Here is a 14,959-nt window from a genome sequence, read left to right as displayed (position 1 = left end):
GGAAGAATCGTTAGGGTGTTAAGATGTGCGCGATTGTGGGGCGGAATCGCGAGGAGGCGTGGGAGAACTTCATGAGCGCGCGTGAGCACGTGAGCGCGCGGTAGGGGGTTGGTTGCGTAAGTTAACTACCAACGGGTGCTAACCCGTCACATTATCCCCCCCTACTGGGGCGAGCGAGGATTCGTAGGCGTCGAGTGCAGCAGTGTCCTTCATGGCGGGCGCGGGTTCCCAGGTTGGACGATCGTATCCTACCCATTTGACAAGATATTCGCGGCGGCGACGGCTGGTTCTGTCGTCGAGGATTGCTTCGATTTCCCATTCGAGTTCATTGTCTTCTCCTACGATGGCAGGTGGTTGCCAGTTGGAGGTCTTCTGCGAGGGGAACGGGTCCTCGGCCGCGGGTCGGAGCAGGTTCGTATGAAAGACGTCGTGGATGCCAGGCGGGGTGTTCAGTCGATAGTCGTGGGTGCCTAGCACTTCTGTTACCGTATATTTGGCGTGGCGGTAGTCCAGCGTACGCGAAGGGCGGTCCGTTTTTATGTTCTTGAGGTCCAACCAGACCTTGTCCCCTATGCTGTAACGGGTCGCAGGACTCCTCCTGGTGTTCGCTTGGTCTTCGTAGTCCTGTTGAGCACTAGCCATCGAAGCTTCGGCCCATTCGCGGGCTTTCTTGAGCTTGCTGACTATGTTCTCTGCTGCTTGCACAGGGCTGCGGGCGTACGTGGTCTCTCGGGGGGTCTCAGGGAAGTCCAGAATCTCTAAATCATAACCGTGTAGGAGGAAGAACGGGCTTACACCTGTTGTAGCAGAATCTCGGCCGTTTATGGCAATCTCAGCGTGCGGCAGCAGGTCGCTCCAGTCATCTTGCGCGTAGTTGCAGAACTTTCGGAGGATGTTCTTAACTGTCTGTATCATCCTCTCAGTAGCTCCATCAGTCTCTGGGTGATACGCTGTCGACAACTTTCGCTCGATTCTCAGTAGCTGGCATACGCGAGTCCAAAGTGCGCTCACGAACTGACTGCCTCTATCTGATACAATGGATGAAGGCAGGCCGTGCATACGATAGAATGGACTCCTGACAAAGGCGTCCGCGACAACTTCAGCGTCCATCTTGTCGCAGGGCTGCAGTATTACGCCCTTGCTAAGTCGATCGACAATGACTAAGACATTCGTAGAACCTCCACTTTCGGGCAAGGAAACTGCAAAATCGATGGCTATATCACGCCAAGTTCGCTCGGGGACAGGTAGGGGCTTCAGCATTCCTTTTCGGCGTTCGCGCCATGCTGTCACTGAGCCGCAGCGATCACAGTTGCGTACGAACCGGCGTACGTCCTTCGACATATCCGGCCAGTAGAACTCTCGGGCGATGATGCTGTACATGATTTCGCGCCCTGGGTGCCCGGTCATTGGTGAGTCATGAATTTCTTGCATGATCCGTGTTCGTAGGGGTTCTGAATCGGGGACCCATCGCCTGTCTCGAAAGCGTAAGCAGTTGTCATCATCGATCGAGCATGCTGAGATGTCCGTTCTTGGGTATACGCCTGCGGGGAATCGGGGTGCTTTGCTTCGTACAGCTTCGGCAGCCTGTTGCCAGGGTTCGTCCGCTTCTGCCGCTTGTCTCCATTGCTCTTCGAGTGAGGGGTCTTGAGTTCGGGACTGGTTAACGCGTACGTGGGGTTCATCTGGTTGCGTGGGACTCTTTATGATCGCGGGGTCGATTAACCGATGCTCTCGGTGTTTCCACCTGTCATCCAGATCGTCAGATGGCATGTCTTGTTCTCGGCGGGACAGGGCGTCCGCAAGGGTGTTCTCTACTCCTGGTCGGTAACGGATTGTGAACGAAAAACGGCTGAGGAACAATGACCAACGCATATGCCTCTCGGTGAGCTTACGAGTGGTTGTGAAGTACTCCAGGTTCTTATGATCGGTGACAATTTCAAACTTCTCGACGCTCATGAGTTCGGACTCCCATTCTTCAAGGCATCGTATGATCGCTAGGAGCTCCTTATCATAAATTTCATAGTTGCATTCAGCGGGCGACATTTTCTTCGAGGTGAAGGCACAGGGTCGCAGAACACCTTCGTTATCGTATTGCATCAGTGCCCCGCCTACCACGTAACCTGAGGCGTCTGTTTCGAGAATCGTATGCTTGTCTGGGTCGAATGATTGCAGCATCGGAGCGCTCGTGAACATATGCTTCAGCTTCTTGAACGCTGCGCTCGCTTCGTTGGTCCATTGGAATACGGCATCTTTTCGGGTCAAGTCCGTTAGTGGTCGTGCGATATCAGAGAAGTCCTTGATAAACCTTCGGTAGAAGTTGGCGAATCCTAGGAAGCTTCTAGTCCCTTTTACCGAGACTGGTGCCTCCCAATTGAGGATTGCTTCCACCTTCTTGGGATCCATGCGTACGCCTCTTTCAGCTTCGATGATGAACCCTAAGTAGGTCGTAGACTTAGTCTCGAAGTCGCACTTGTCAATGTCCACTTGTAGTCCTGCTTCTCGTAGGCGGTCAAGTACTTGTCGTACGTGCTTGCGGTGCTCAGCGAGCGATCCATCGGTGAAGATCAGGATATCGTCCATGTACGCAGAAGCGATCTCATCGAGTAGATCTCGTAAGGCCCAGTTAATATATTTCTGGAACGTACTCGGAGCGTTCGCTAGTCCAAAGGGGGTCACTGTCCATTCGTATAGTCCGTAGCGCGTACGAAAGGCGGTTAGCCATTCGTCACCTTCATTAATCCTTATCTTGTAGAAGGCCGCGGAGATGTCAAGCTTCGTAAACCATTTTGCCTTTCCTATCCGCTCGAGTGTCTCATTGATGAGCGGGAGAGGATATCGGTCCTTTCGCGTAATCTTGTTAAGTCCTCGGTAGTCGACGCAGAATCGTAAGCCTCCTCCTGGTTTCTTCGCGAATAGTACAGGGGCTGCAGCGGGTGAATTGCTAACGCGGATGAAGCCCTTGTCCAGTAATCCATTGAGTGTTTTTCGTAAGACGAGGAGCTCATCGCGCGACATGCTGTAGAGAGGACCCCAGGGTGGTTGCGGGTCCTTGCCATCTTCCTTGATAAGCTCAATCGTATGATCTATGCCGCGTCCTCGGTGAGGGGGGAGCTTTTCGGCCGCCTTTTCATCAAACACGTCTGCGAAGTCTTTATACGATTCGGGGAGTTCTTTGCGGAGTTTCTTGGGGTCCTTGGGCTCTAATTTCTCTAACGCCTTTTTGATATCCGCCATGCTGGCGGCGAACACCTGGACATCCTTCTTCTCACGCGCTTGGTGGGTTAACAATTTGAACGCTTCTGCCGATATCTGAGTGAGATCAGCAGTTCTATCGACATCCTTCTCATAGACGCGGTCGCTTCCTGGGAAAATAAGACAACGGTTGCGTGCGTCTAACAAGGTTCCAAATTCCGTAAGCCATGACAGGCCGAGCATTAAGTCGTACTCAAGGTCCTGTACTTCGTATGCGTAAACGTTCTTTTTCTCGTGCCCTCCTACATCGACATTAAATCTTACCATGTTGTAGGAGGCGGATCCTCTGGGGCCGTCGAATCCACTGAGCTTACGCGGTTCAGGGAAGGGGATACGCTGGAGCTTATGCTTCTCAACCAGCTGGGTATTTATGAGAGCGTAGTGAAGGAAACCACTGTCTACCATTGCTCGTACGTTGACTAAGCTATTTACAATGGCAGGGACCATGATCGCGTCCGCTTGCATCTTCTGCTCGAACCTCCAGCTAGCTTTTTGCTCCTTGAGCTCTCGTCCGCGTTTTAGGGCGAGAGCTCTTCTTTTCCCTGTTCCTGCTTATCCGCGGACGACACAGCATTCACGCGTGCGGGGGATCGACTCGGGAGGACCGCGTTTGGGCACTGATTCGCGAAGTGCCCTGGCTTGTCGCAGCGTATGCAGACTCCTCTGGCGATTCGGTCGGCGGCGTCCTTGCCCGAGACGTTGGGAACTCTTGGGCGTCCGGCATTCACGTGAGGGATCCAGTCCATTGGCTCTGGCTCGGATGCGGGAGTTGTCGCGGAGCGATTTGGAACGTACGCGTTCGTTCGGCGGAATCCTTTGCGGTTCTGAAACGCGCGGAATTGGGACAGGTCGTTATCGAGTAGACGGAGGTCCGCGCAGTATTCGCTGTACGTTGAGGGCCTCGGGCGCCCTACGCTTCGGTTATGCAACTGGAAGTTCAAATTCTTGAACAGCATGTTGATCTTGATGACGTCGTCCCAGTTCTGCCCGCCTGCTTCCAAGAGCTTGCGATCGAATTCAGGCAGGTAGGTCGCCAACGGGGTGTCCTTCTGACGAGTTTCATTTAGCCAGTCTAACGCCTTGGCTTGAAGCGTAGGATCAAGAAAGAGGGCGTCAAGTTGTCGGAAGACCAACTCTGGCGTACGCTGGTTGTCTGGGCAGTGGCTCATCCAGGGTTGGAATTTCGCTAACGCGTCGCCATCTAACCTGCTGTGGATATACCATGCTTGGTTCGATAGTGAGCCTATCGCTTGGCCATCGATGTCCAACTTGGCGTTCGCTTTTGACTTCCACGCAAGGTATAATGCTAGGTCTCCTGCGTACTTGTCGAGGATTGGGAGCTTCTCTCTCGGGGGCTTCTCGTGAGGTGCGGGCGTAGGGGGAACAGTGAACGTAGGCGTGCTCATCTCAGCGAGCCGTCGTTGTAGCTCAGCCATCTGCAGCGCTTGCTGCTGGAGGATGCTTCGTAGGTCTAGATTATCGTCCGCCGCGTTCGAATGCGGCGGGTGCTCGTAGGTTTGTTGGTAACTCATTTCGGTATCTAAAGACATGTGATTCTAGGGGACGGGATATTCGTAGGCACTCGGGCCCTCGCGAACGCTATTCGCAGCGTTGCGGCGCTAAGCTTATCAAGCTTCTTCGTGAACGCTATTCGCAGCGTTACGGTTCGTAGGCACTCGGGCCTCTTCGTGAGACAGTCGATTGTGTCACGGACGCTTAGGCTCGACGGCCTATGTATCTAATGATGAGGGCACTCGGACCCAACAAGGAACTTATATAACGACTAGGCACTCGGGCCTTTTTTTTTTTTTTTTTTTTTTTTTTTAATGTAATCGACGCGCTCGGGCGTAGGAACTGGTAATGAGGCACTCGGGCCTTAAATGTAATCGACGCACTCGGGCGTAGGAACTAATAACTAGGCACTCGGGCCTTAAACGCAGATGAATCGATTCGTAATGTAGCGGGCGTGCCACCGATTAAGCAGATGTTACCGATGTTGCAGATTAAACCGTTCGTACCGCCTGCGCAGTTCGTACGATCCGTTCCAACGGCAATATCAACGGACTTGACACTATCCTGATAACAGTTTACGAATCGATTAAGGAAAGAAAGAGAAAGAAGATCAGAAGAAGGGGTCGTACGAGGGGGTTCTTATAGGCAAGGGGATCGGAGCGGAAGAAATATCGGAGGTCGCGCTCTGGGGGAGCGCGGGGCGGAAGAATCGTTAGGGTGTTAAGATGTGCGCGATTGTGGGGCGGAATCGCGAGGAGGCGTGGGAGAACTTCATGAGCGCGCGTGAGCACGTGAGCGCGCGGTAGGGGGTTGGTTGCGTAAGTTAACTACCAACGGGTGCTAACCCGTCACAATAATCAATCTTATCTGTAATAAGTGTCAATGAATATAATATATATCAGAGATTCTATAATACAGAGAGATTCAATGAGTTTGTATATGTTCAGATAGGTAAGATAAAGAAATAAGAATTGATTATAATTAAGAAAATAAGCTTTCTTGATTCTAAGAGTAATAAATGTGTTTCTGCAGAGAAGCTGATATTGAACTTTTATTCTTACTCTCATATTCTTCTGATTATAATTCTATAGAGAAGTCATTTCATACATTGAAAGAATGGATTAGAAGATACAGATGTCAGTTAGAGAATCAGTTTGATAAAGATTTTGAAGTCTTCTTGCATCATACAGTTGAGAACTTTATAAAAGAAGAAGATGTAAGAGGATATTTCAGATCTGCTCATATAGAATAGTATTGTAAAATCTAGAAAGATTCAGATTACAATTCAATTATAATGATATATAATATCTAAGTTTCAAATTCAGAAGCAGAAGCAGTATGAGATCTGCTGTCATTACTACAAACAGTAGATAAAGACAATTTAATCTCCTTCAATCATGATTGTTAGATAGAACTCTTTAACTCATCTCTTATTATCAAGAATATATCCATTTCAATATTCAACTGAACCATCTACTCATTTATCATTGTCTGTATATAATTCAGTTCAAATTCTTCATTCTGAATAATACTCTTTGCAGTTAAAAGAGCTTCTGCTCTTCAAGATCTCTCTATCATCAATCAGTTGAAGAACTCATCAATAAACAAATCCATATATTCATCAAACTAAGGAATTGAACTACTTCAAATAGAAGACAGATTTGAATTCAACAGCAGATTTGAATTCAACAGCAGATTTGAATTCAACAGCAGATTTAAATTTAACAGCAGATTTGAATTCAATAATAAGTTTGAATTCAGTTCTTTCATATCTCTCATTTCTTTCATCATATATTTCATCACCATCACATTGATTATCTTACTTGAAGACATAATATTAGATGAAGAAGAAGTTGAGAAAGAAAAGATAACTGCTGACATCTGAGATGTCTGTATAGAAGAATTAGAAGCAGAGATAGATTCACTTTTTCATTTCTTCTTCTTCTTTCTATTCATTAATCTTTTTATCATCTTTCTTGACAGATTTTTAACTGTTGTATGTCCACATTCAACATCATCTATTCAATTGACAATCTCACTACTCAGAAGTTGAATATAAGTATCATCAAAAGTCATTCAACAAGTGCTCTGCTCAAAGTTATAACAATTCATTTTTTGACAACATCAGTGAACAGTTATCTCACATTCAATCCACAAAGAATTATACTTATTTGATCATCAATTTCAAGCCTTCTTCAGCTGCTGACTAGTGATCATGAATCTTATATATATAGACAGCAGCTTTTCATCATCAGATATTTCATAAATTCAAGAAGATTTGACAGAACAATAGAGAGAGGATTTGATAGATAGTGAGATTACTTTTTTTTTGATATCTAATACTCTTTTTGATATCAATGTCTGAGTTGTTAATTGTGAATCCAACACTTCAATGAAAGCTGCAGAATCATATATTACAGAGATATTTGAGAATAGAGTTGAGATATCAAGAAGATTAAAAGAGATGGTAATTTCAATGTTAAATCCACTCATCTTCTTCTTATATAACTTCTTTAAAAGAGTGATAATCTCTCTTCAATCTGTCTTCTTCTCAAGAATGATTTTGATTGAAGATTCATATTTGTTTGATGAGATGACTGCTATACAATTTACAATTTCTATCTTCTTACAGTTCTGCTTTATAACATACTCTTCAGCTATTCTTTTTACAGTATATTGAATACAATAGAAGCTGACAGTCATATCATTTATTGTGACATTTCATAACTTGATCTTTATAGACTTCTTTATCTTATTGATAATCATCTGTTCATACAGTCTGAATAAGATCTCAGACTCAGAAATAGATATTCACAGAAATCAAGAATCTTCTGACTGTGTCTCCTTCTTCTCCTTCTTCTTCTTCTTCTCATTATCAGTTGAATTCTTGTCATTATTCAGAATATCCAGAACAGACAGTTTGAGCAGATAAAGATACAGAGTAGTTGAAGTTCTTTTACAAACTTGCAAGGCAGTAGAACAGTGAGTGTTGCAGAGCATATTGACAGATTTGATGATAAAGATGCATATTTGATGATAAAGGTGCATATTTGAATGAATTGGATGATATTTGAATGATTCTAGAGATATGTGGATATTTTGGTTATTTTTGTGGTGTTTTGCTACTACTTTTCAGGGGGTGGCAGAAAATTCTGTTTTCGCAAGCTTTACGTCCGCCACAATAGTTGATGGTAGGAGAGTAACAACTTATCCTCCATGTGGGAGAAATACGTCGAAATGTATGTTTAACGACTGCGGCGGGCCATCTGAGGCACTTATTTACTGGTATTTGACTGCTGGCCACATTCACACGCAGGTTTATGCCATTTTCGCAGTCCCGCAGTAGTCACATATTAACTATGGCATCCTCCTTTTCCACCACAGTATGGCGCCTCTCCCAGCCCGGGCTTGGAGAAGCGAACATGGTTGAATGGTTACATAACATACTACTAACTTAGTAGTTTGCTGTTTTTCGCTTGGAAGAATGCGATTCGATATCTCACAGTAGTTACACGGGGAGAACTTCAACCTGCGTGCGCTGGAGTATACACCAGATATACATATCGTACGGGATGACCATCACGCTGGACGGAACAGTACGATTAAGTTTGTGACAACACCCTTGATCATCCACAAACGTTCGAACCTACAAGTTGAGCTAAAATTGACAGCCCGACAAGGAGGTAGAAACAGCAACTAGACCAAAGACGTAGTTATGGGGCACTCGTACGCCATTCAAACATGAATGGCCCAGCCGAGGCGACACTACTCTGTAATGCCATCGAGACACCGGATAAGTTTGCGCCAGAGCGCATGCGTGCTTCGCAGGTATGGAATCGATTGACCCAGCTATTCTGGTTTTATTATCCTTTGTTGCTCACCGGCTGATTGCAATGTTCACAGCAATGGATGTGGATTGGGTATAATATTCATTGGGGTGCAAGGTGGGAATAGTGGTCCTGGGTTCGGAACCCTTCTTTTCCCCCCTAGAAAATCAGAAACGGCAACAGGGGGCAACAAGGCACGTAGCAGCGAATAATGGAACAAATCTTGCTCTTGCTCAATGGCCCACAGCAGCTACAGTTTGGAAATGACTGGATCGACGAAGAGTTTGTCTCGAATCATGTGGTGGGGATAGTTGCCCTTCGTAAGGTCGTGGATAAGTATACTCCCGATTATGTGGAAAAGATTGCTGGCGTCCCTATGGCACAACTGCAAGAGACTGTGAAAAATTGTTGGAATGACTCCTTCTCTGCCGTTTACCACCCTTCAAGGTGTTTATCAGTCATATCAGTTCCACTGCCCGCACCTGCCAGATCAATACCATCAGCCTCCCGCGACAAAAGATTGGTAAACCTGGTGGTGAGATCCTCCAGATGATGGGACAGCTCACAGCCTAGAGCAACCGTGAAACTGGTTGTGATGGAGAGTTCCTTAGGCTTTCGGGAATTTTCGAATTCTAAACATGTAGGAAATTGCTGATATTTGGAACATCGACACGATCAAGATGCCTCACTGGAACAAGCAACTCACATACAGAACAAGCTTAGTTACATTGAAGGATGGGTCAGTTGAGATGTTCTGGATTTCTCGGACCAACCCACTTGTTGGTTAGTCTTCCGAATTTGCACAGGATTCGGAATTTATCATCTAAACCAGACTTATTGGCTGTGAGGAAGGATTTCTTCCCTGACAGAAAAACTGCATCTCTTTCGAATGTGGTTCTCCCAGCTGCTCCTTCAATAGGGAAAGAAGACTGAATGCCTCACTAACGCTGATCGGACTATGCATCCATCTTACAAAGCAGTGGACCCTCCTGGCGAAACCAAGTCCGACTTGGAGATCTGGTTTGACTTGGCAAGGAGAACGGAGGTTAAAACATGGACGGAGAACCGTTGATTCCATACACGCATCCTGAAGAGGTATTTGAAGCGTGGGAAACGGGCTTTCAGCCGGTCGTCCACCGGACTGTTGCCCGTTGCCATATGAGAAATTGAACTGGCGGGTCAGGGATCCAGTGGCCATACGCGGCAGAGTATCTTTATGGCAAGGAACGTTTGTTCGAAGATGGCAAATACTTCACAGACGCGGACTACTGCGAGTCGTTCAGACATGGTCTGGAGACTTGCGTACCCTGCACGAAACAACTGTACATGGAAATGGGCCCTGCTGATGGAGCAATTTTGCACACAGCTCGTTGCAAACCGCCCATGGAGGCGGTAGACGATCATTAGTTGTTGGATGTGGTACTTCAGCCAGCTGGCATGGCCATGTGGGATAAAGAGTTTGTGGGGGGGCGGTGTCGTTTGCTCAGAGCGGAATTCATATTAAGGTTAAGAGTCTCCCTCCAGACCCGCTGATGCCAATGGCGATGCAGGGAGATCTGCATCTGCCCGAGTATGGTATGGCCTGGCAGATTCGCGAGGGGAATTAATGATGCTTGTAGTTGGTTTGTTCGGATTCTGTTTCGCAGATGTGCGAAATGGAGATCAATAATTGTTTGCTGGCAAAATCCGAGGAGTGAACGGGACGGGACGAGCGCAAGATTGGATCCTCCTTGCTTGCCAAATAGAATACGTCATGAAAGGGCGTTCTACTTGCTGTGTAGTGTATATATGATTAGTGGGCAACAATCGATCTTCCTTGCTCAACAATGTGGGCCTGACGGTTAGATTCCAAGGCGTGAAATTGCGGGTTTAACAGCAGAAATGAAGTTTGAGTAGAGTAGTTAGGAACTATTTAAAAAGAGATCAGTTAGCTAATTCGATAAGAAAATCACATCGAAATCCTAGATCATATTGAGATATCATTGTCCGTTCCACACATCCTTTTTACACTTTCCGTCCCAATTGCACTTCCAGTAGGCTCAGCAAGCGTCACACAATTCACAATCAAAGAGGCTATCTAGCCCACCGTGTCTCCAAGAGAAGAAAAAAAAAAAACAAATCCCTAAATAATTCCTGCCACATTTGACATACATTCCATTCCATACAGCATATCTTGAGTCCTTGGTTTCCATCACATAACAGGCAAGCGAGGCTTTTGAGGATGTCGTGACCCCAGAAAAGACCATCAAAATCGAACAAAATCCAAGTGTTTTCCCGGGTGAGAAATCTAGCCTTTGCGTCGGTATTTCATTATATGTAATGTACCACCAGAGACCCTTGGCCTATTCAAAACCGTAGACAGGATTTCCCATCTATAAGCGAACAGTTACAAAGATTAGCTAGCGTTGAGATTTCGTTCTAGGGATGCAAGCTTCCTGGTCGCTCTCTTGGTGGGGAGGGGGAAGGCTGGGGTGTGGATGGGATGGAGAAAGAGAGGGAGACGAGAGAGGATGGTTCAAAAAGGAGCCACCGGAATAACACAAATTCATGAAATCACGGGAATAACGAGAAAAGAAAAGAAAATGGGTGACTTACGCCATGCAATATGAACACAACCTTTCATGGACAAAGGAGAGCATAGTTGATTAGTCGTCGAACATAGAGCGGGTAGCATCAAACGTAGCGCGCAATCCAGCGTAATCGTCCAATTGCTCATATGCTCTGGTTTGCGAAGGCATTTCATATAAAATGAGAAGAATAACTCACATCACGAGTGGTAACAGTCTGGAATATTAAGGAAGATATGGGTTTTTTAGTCAGCTTCAGTCTATTTTTTCTCCCTCATCCTCATCACATGCAAGGAGAAATGAGAGCAAAAACTAGAGAATAGAAAAGAAGGGGGGAAATGAATACCTTGCGCTCTCTATTGGGATATTTCGAGCCTTCAAGCAAATTGACGAGTCTCCGGATGATCTTGAAGTGAGTTCCGGAAAACAAAATAAACGAGCATTAGCAAAGCACACTGTTTATACTGCCCCGAACGCCCCCCCTTTTTCGTTTCCTTGCACCTCAAGGACTTGGCAGCAAGATGTAGAAGAGAGGTATGCTTAAGAGACAAAGGGAATCATCAACAAAGGTGAAAGTATCAATCGAACACAAACATACCTCCCGCAGACGCTCGAGAACCACGGACCGGACGGTATCGTAAATGTCCTTCTGAATGCGAATTACGCCACCGCGGCGGGCAAGACGACTGCGCGTGGGATTAGAAAGGCGGAATAGGAACAGCACTTGCACCTTTTTATCCAAAAACAAGAGGGGCAGTGTGTCATTTGGAATAAGCCTTGAGCGTAGAGGGCATTTTATCCCGTAGTATAGCCAAAATCTCCCCATTTGTTGGCCTTTAAATTAGGGGATTATCCAGGCACGGAAGAAAAGGTGTTGGTTCCAGGGGATTTTGATAATGGCCGACTTTGAAATGCAAAAGTCCGAGACATCTGGGGTTTTTATAGACGTACCGGATAGTAGGTTTGGCTATGATAAAGAAGGCGCTGGCGTTAGTTTACGATCAATCCCCAGATACATAATGTCCTATGGCGGGCGTCCCATTCTTCTATCAATTCAAGGAGGCCGCAGAAACTGCCGAATGACAGAGGCAATATAATACTTACTAATGCCCATGATATTATCTCTCAGACGCTTCCTGGGAGTCGAAAATAGCAATATGGGAAGTCAGTTTCTTCCCTGGTCTTATGTAGTCATACAAACCCGCCATCCGCAAATCCATGGCAGAGGGAATAATATGCCCGGAAACAAGACAGCCTGGAACACGTAGGATGGACAATGAACAATCCCAGAAATGATGTGATGCTATTGGAAATGCATCAACTCACCTGTGCCGTTTCGGAACAAATTTGGCGACATTGGATAAGTTGCGGTTGTGGCAGGAGTTGATGGTCTCCATTTGTTTATTTTTAATTTTTATGCCTCGCCTTGACTGTTTATAGCTGGTTTTGTATCGCCAGATGACTTTGGAGAGATTCCTCTTGACTTCGGAACTGTGAGATGGAAACTTGGAAGATGAAGCGCTGTGGGCAGGATGGGACGAGAGGGATTGATATTTGGTTTTTGCTGTTGGAGAGAAGCGAATAGCTCTTGGATGAGATAAACCGGGTATTTTAGAAGATATGTAAAGTAGCCAGTGCTTTTTGGTCTGATGTGTTGTGTTGATATGTGTTGAAGATACGAATGTGTTTCTATGAGTGAATCGAAGAGGGGGAAAGGGGGTTGGTAGAGCAGTGAAGAGATGGGTATGCTCTAACAGGCAATGTGTTAACCATTCCCATCTCAATAAACTTCAAGTCGGAAAGGGGAACAAATAAAATAAGAATAAAATAACAAAAAAAAAATTGTAGTTGGGAATCCGACACTCTAGACGGAAGAGCGGAAGTGACACTGTCCGGTGTTATTCGATTTCATTATAAATACGATTATGATGGGAATAAGCGACGATTTGCAAACTCCTTATCGAAGTAACATAAAAACAAACAGGTGATCGTTCGCATGTGTATAGATAAGGTTTTAGGCGTTGCATGCATGAGAGGTGGTTCAAAAGAAAGTATTAAATAAAAATAGAAGAGGGAACGAGCGATTAAAAATAAAAAGGCAAAGAAAAAAAGCATCCCAACGCCAATTCACGGGTCAACCATGATAATGACAGAGCTCTTCGTTTGTGATTACATTATGAAAGAAGGGAGAGAAAATCTGGGCAGATCTAAGAGATGAAAGTTGCCTCCGAATAGAGTGTGCCTTGCTCTGTATCCTGAATGTCCCCGACGCGAATATTCAGGGAAAGCTTCTCTTGAGGCGAAAACTATGGAGTGATATTAACATCAAGATCCCATTACACGCAGTGAGCCATTATCTCTCGCTTACCTGATAAATGTATGGTTTTGTTCCAGCAACACTTCCGACAATGGATTTTATAAAGCCCGGAACCTCTGCCATAACATCAACACGATCAAGGCGTTCGCCCAAAGAGCCCTCCAAGACTGCGTCGACAGCCTTGCCGTCCTTGGATTTCCCATCCCAGGTGAACTTAATCGACTTGGGTTCCGGCCAGTCGTTGTAGGTATCTTCGGCGGATTCGACATGGATCGCAGGCTTGACTGGCCCTGCAACAACGATTTCACCGTCCTTTGCAATGCCACCAACGCTCACAATGGTGGAGCCGTATGAAGGAGGTGTGGTGTACTCCATGAACACCGCCGAGTACGTTGGGGATTGGAAAGTTCCAAAATTCCACCGAGCGGCTGCAAAAAAGCATTAACCTTTATACCGTGCGTATAAAAACCCACATCAATCAACGGCTTCTCATTAAGACAAAGAACATACCAAGGTGATGAGGCTTCATGCCTTGGAGGGCATGAATGAACAGGCCATGACCTTTGAAATCAATTTCCCTCTCCGGCGTAACAATGGTACCCTCGACTGTACAGCGTGGCCAAAACACATGACGCATGCTCCCCCACGGATTTTCCGGATCGGTGCCAAAGTTCGAGGTGCCATTCTGTCCAACCGCGAAACCCGGCGCGGCTCGTTTCAAATTGATATTGACGAGGCTGTCCTCATTAATGGCTGATTTGATGGAGTATGTATCACCCTCAGCATTGAGCGTGAGGGCGATGTTGTCCCCGCCAAATGAGAGCATGTCTTCATCGAACATATAATTATGAACAGAGTCACTGCACCATATATGCGGTGATTTGCCGTCCGTTCCGTAGATCTTGGAATTGAAATGGCAGGTCGTGTGGAGTCCGCTGTGAATCGAAATGACAACATGTATATGATGGAAATAGCTTAGCAAATCTGTTTCCAATAGGGACGCAAAAGCAAAATAAACATAACAAGTAAAAGAGCATCAGCATCTCCCCCCGAAAGTTTGCTCACGCGACATTGCTATAGATAACCTGGAGCATAGCAAGCTCCCCACTATCAGAAAAGAGATAGAAGGTCTGAGTCTCAACGCAAGTAGACTGCATCGCCCTCCATCGCAAATCATCCTTCGTTAACTCCCGGTATGGGGTTTCCAACGCCTGTGCCTGCGCTGTTACTGACTGGATGGCCTGTGGGCCATATATGGGCTCCTGAGTCCCCGCAACATTGGCCAAGCTAAAGCAGGTAGTACAAAGTAAGCAATAGGCATAACGCTGGGTACAACTAACGGGGATCGAAGCTGCACCTACGTTTGTTTGAACCAGTTCATGATGTGAGAGAAATGGAGCTGATCTAGGAGGAGGGATAAGAGAAATACTAGGAAGAGGATGAGGAGGAAGTTGTTGGAAGCAAAACAGGTAGGTATAACTTCC

At 46.2% G+C, this 14,959-nt stretch overlaps 2 protein-coding genes across 2 annotated transcripts; one reads left to right on the top strand and one right to left on the bottom strand.

Annotated features, from left to right (window-relative positions):
• Nucleotides 1-8,505: 8,505 nt before the first annotated feature.
• HCBG_01748 (nitrate reductase) lies at nucleotides 8,506-9,663 on the top strand (the record flags this gene model as incomplete). The annotated part of the gene is made up of 4 exons (XM_045428797.1): nucleotides 8,506-8,592; nucleotides 8,839-9,126; nucleotides 9,272-9,374; nucleotides 9,572-9,663. The coding sequence occupies 4 exons, from the start codon at nucleotides 8,506-8,508 to the stop codon at nucleotides 9,661-9,663; spliced, it is 570 nt and encodes a 189-aa protein (XP_045290583.1).
• A 3,364-nt stretch (nucleotides 9,664-13,027) lies between these two features.
• Nucleotides 13,028-14,902, bottom strand: HCBG_01747 (Svf1 family protein; the record flags this gene model as incomplete). The annotated part of the gene is made up of 5 exons (XM_045428796.1): nucleotides 13,028-13,464; nucleotides 13,527-13,903; nucleotides 13,986-14,410; nucleotides 14,541-14,762; nucleotides 14,837-14,902. The coding sequence occupies 5 exons, from the start codon at nucleotides 14,854-14,856 to the stop codon at nucleotides 13,366-13,368; spliced, it is 1,143 nt and encodes a 380-aa protein (XP_045290582.1).
• Between the last annotated feature and the right edge of the window lie 57 nt (nucleotides 14,903-14,959).

This window comes from Histoplasma capsulatum, assembly GCF_000150115.1.
Source record: "Histoplasma capsulatum G186AR genomic scaffold supercont2.2, whole genome shotgun sequence".
In the NCBI taxonomy this organism is placed as follows: Eukaryota; Fungi; Ascomycota; class Eurotiomycetes; order Onygenales; family Ajellomycetaceae; genus Histoplasma; species Histoplasma capsulatum.
Note: the sequence above shows the minus strand (reverse complement) of the source record. Positions and strands in the feature narration are given on the sequence as shown.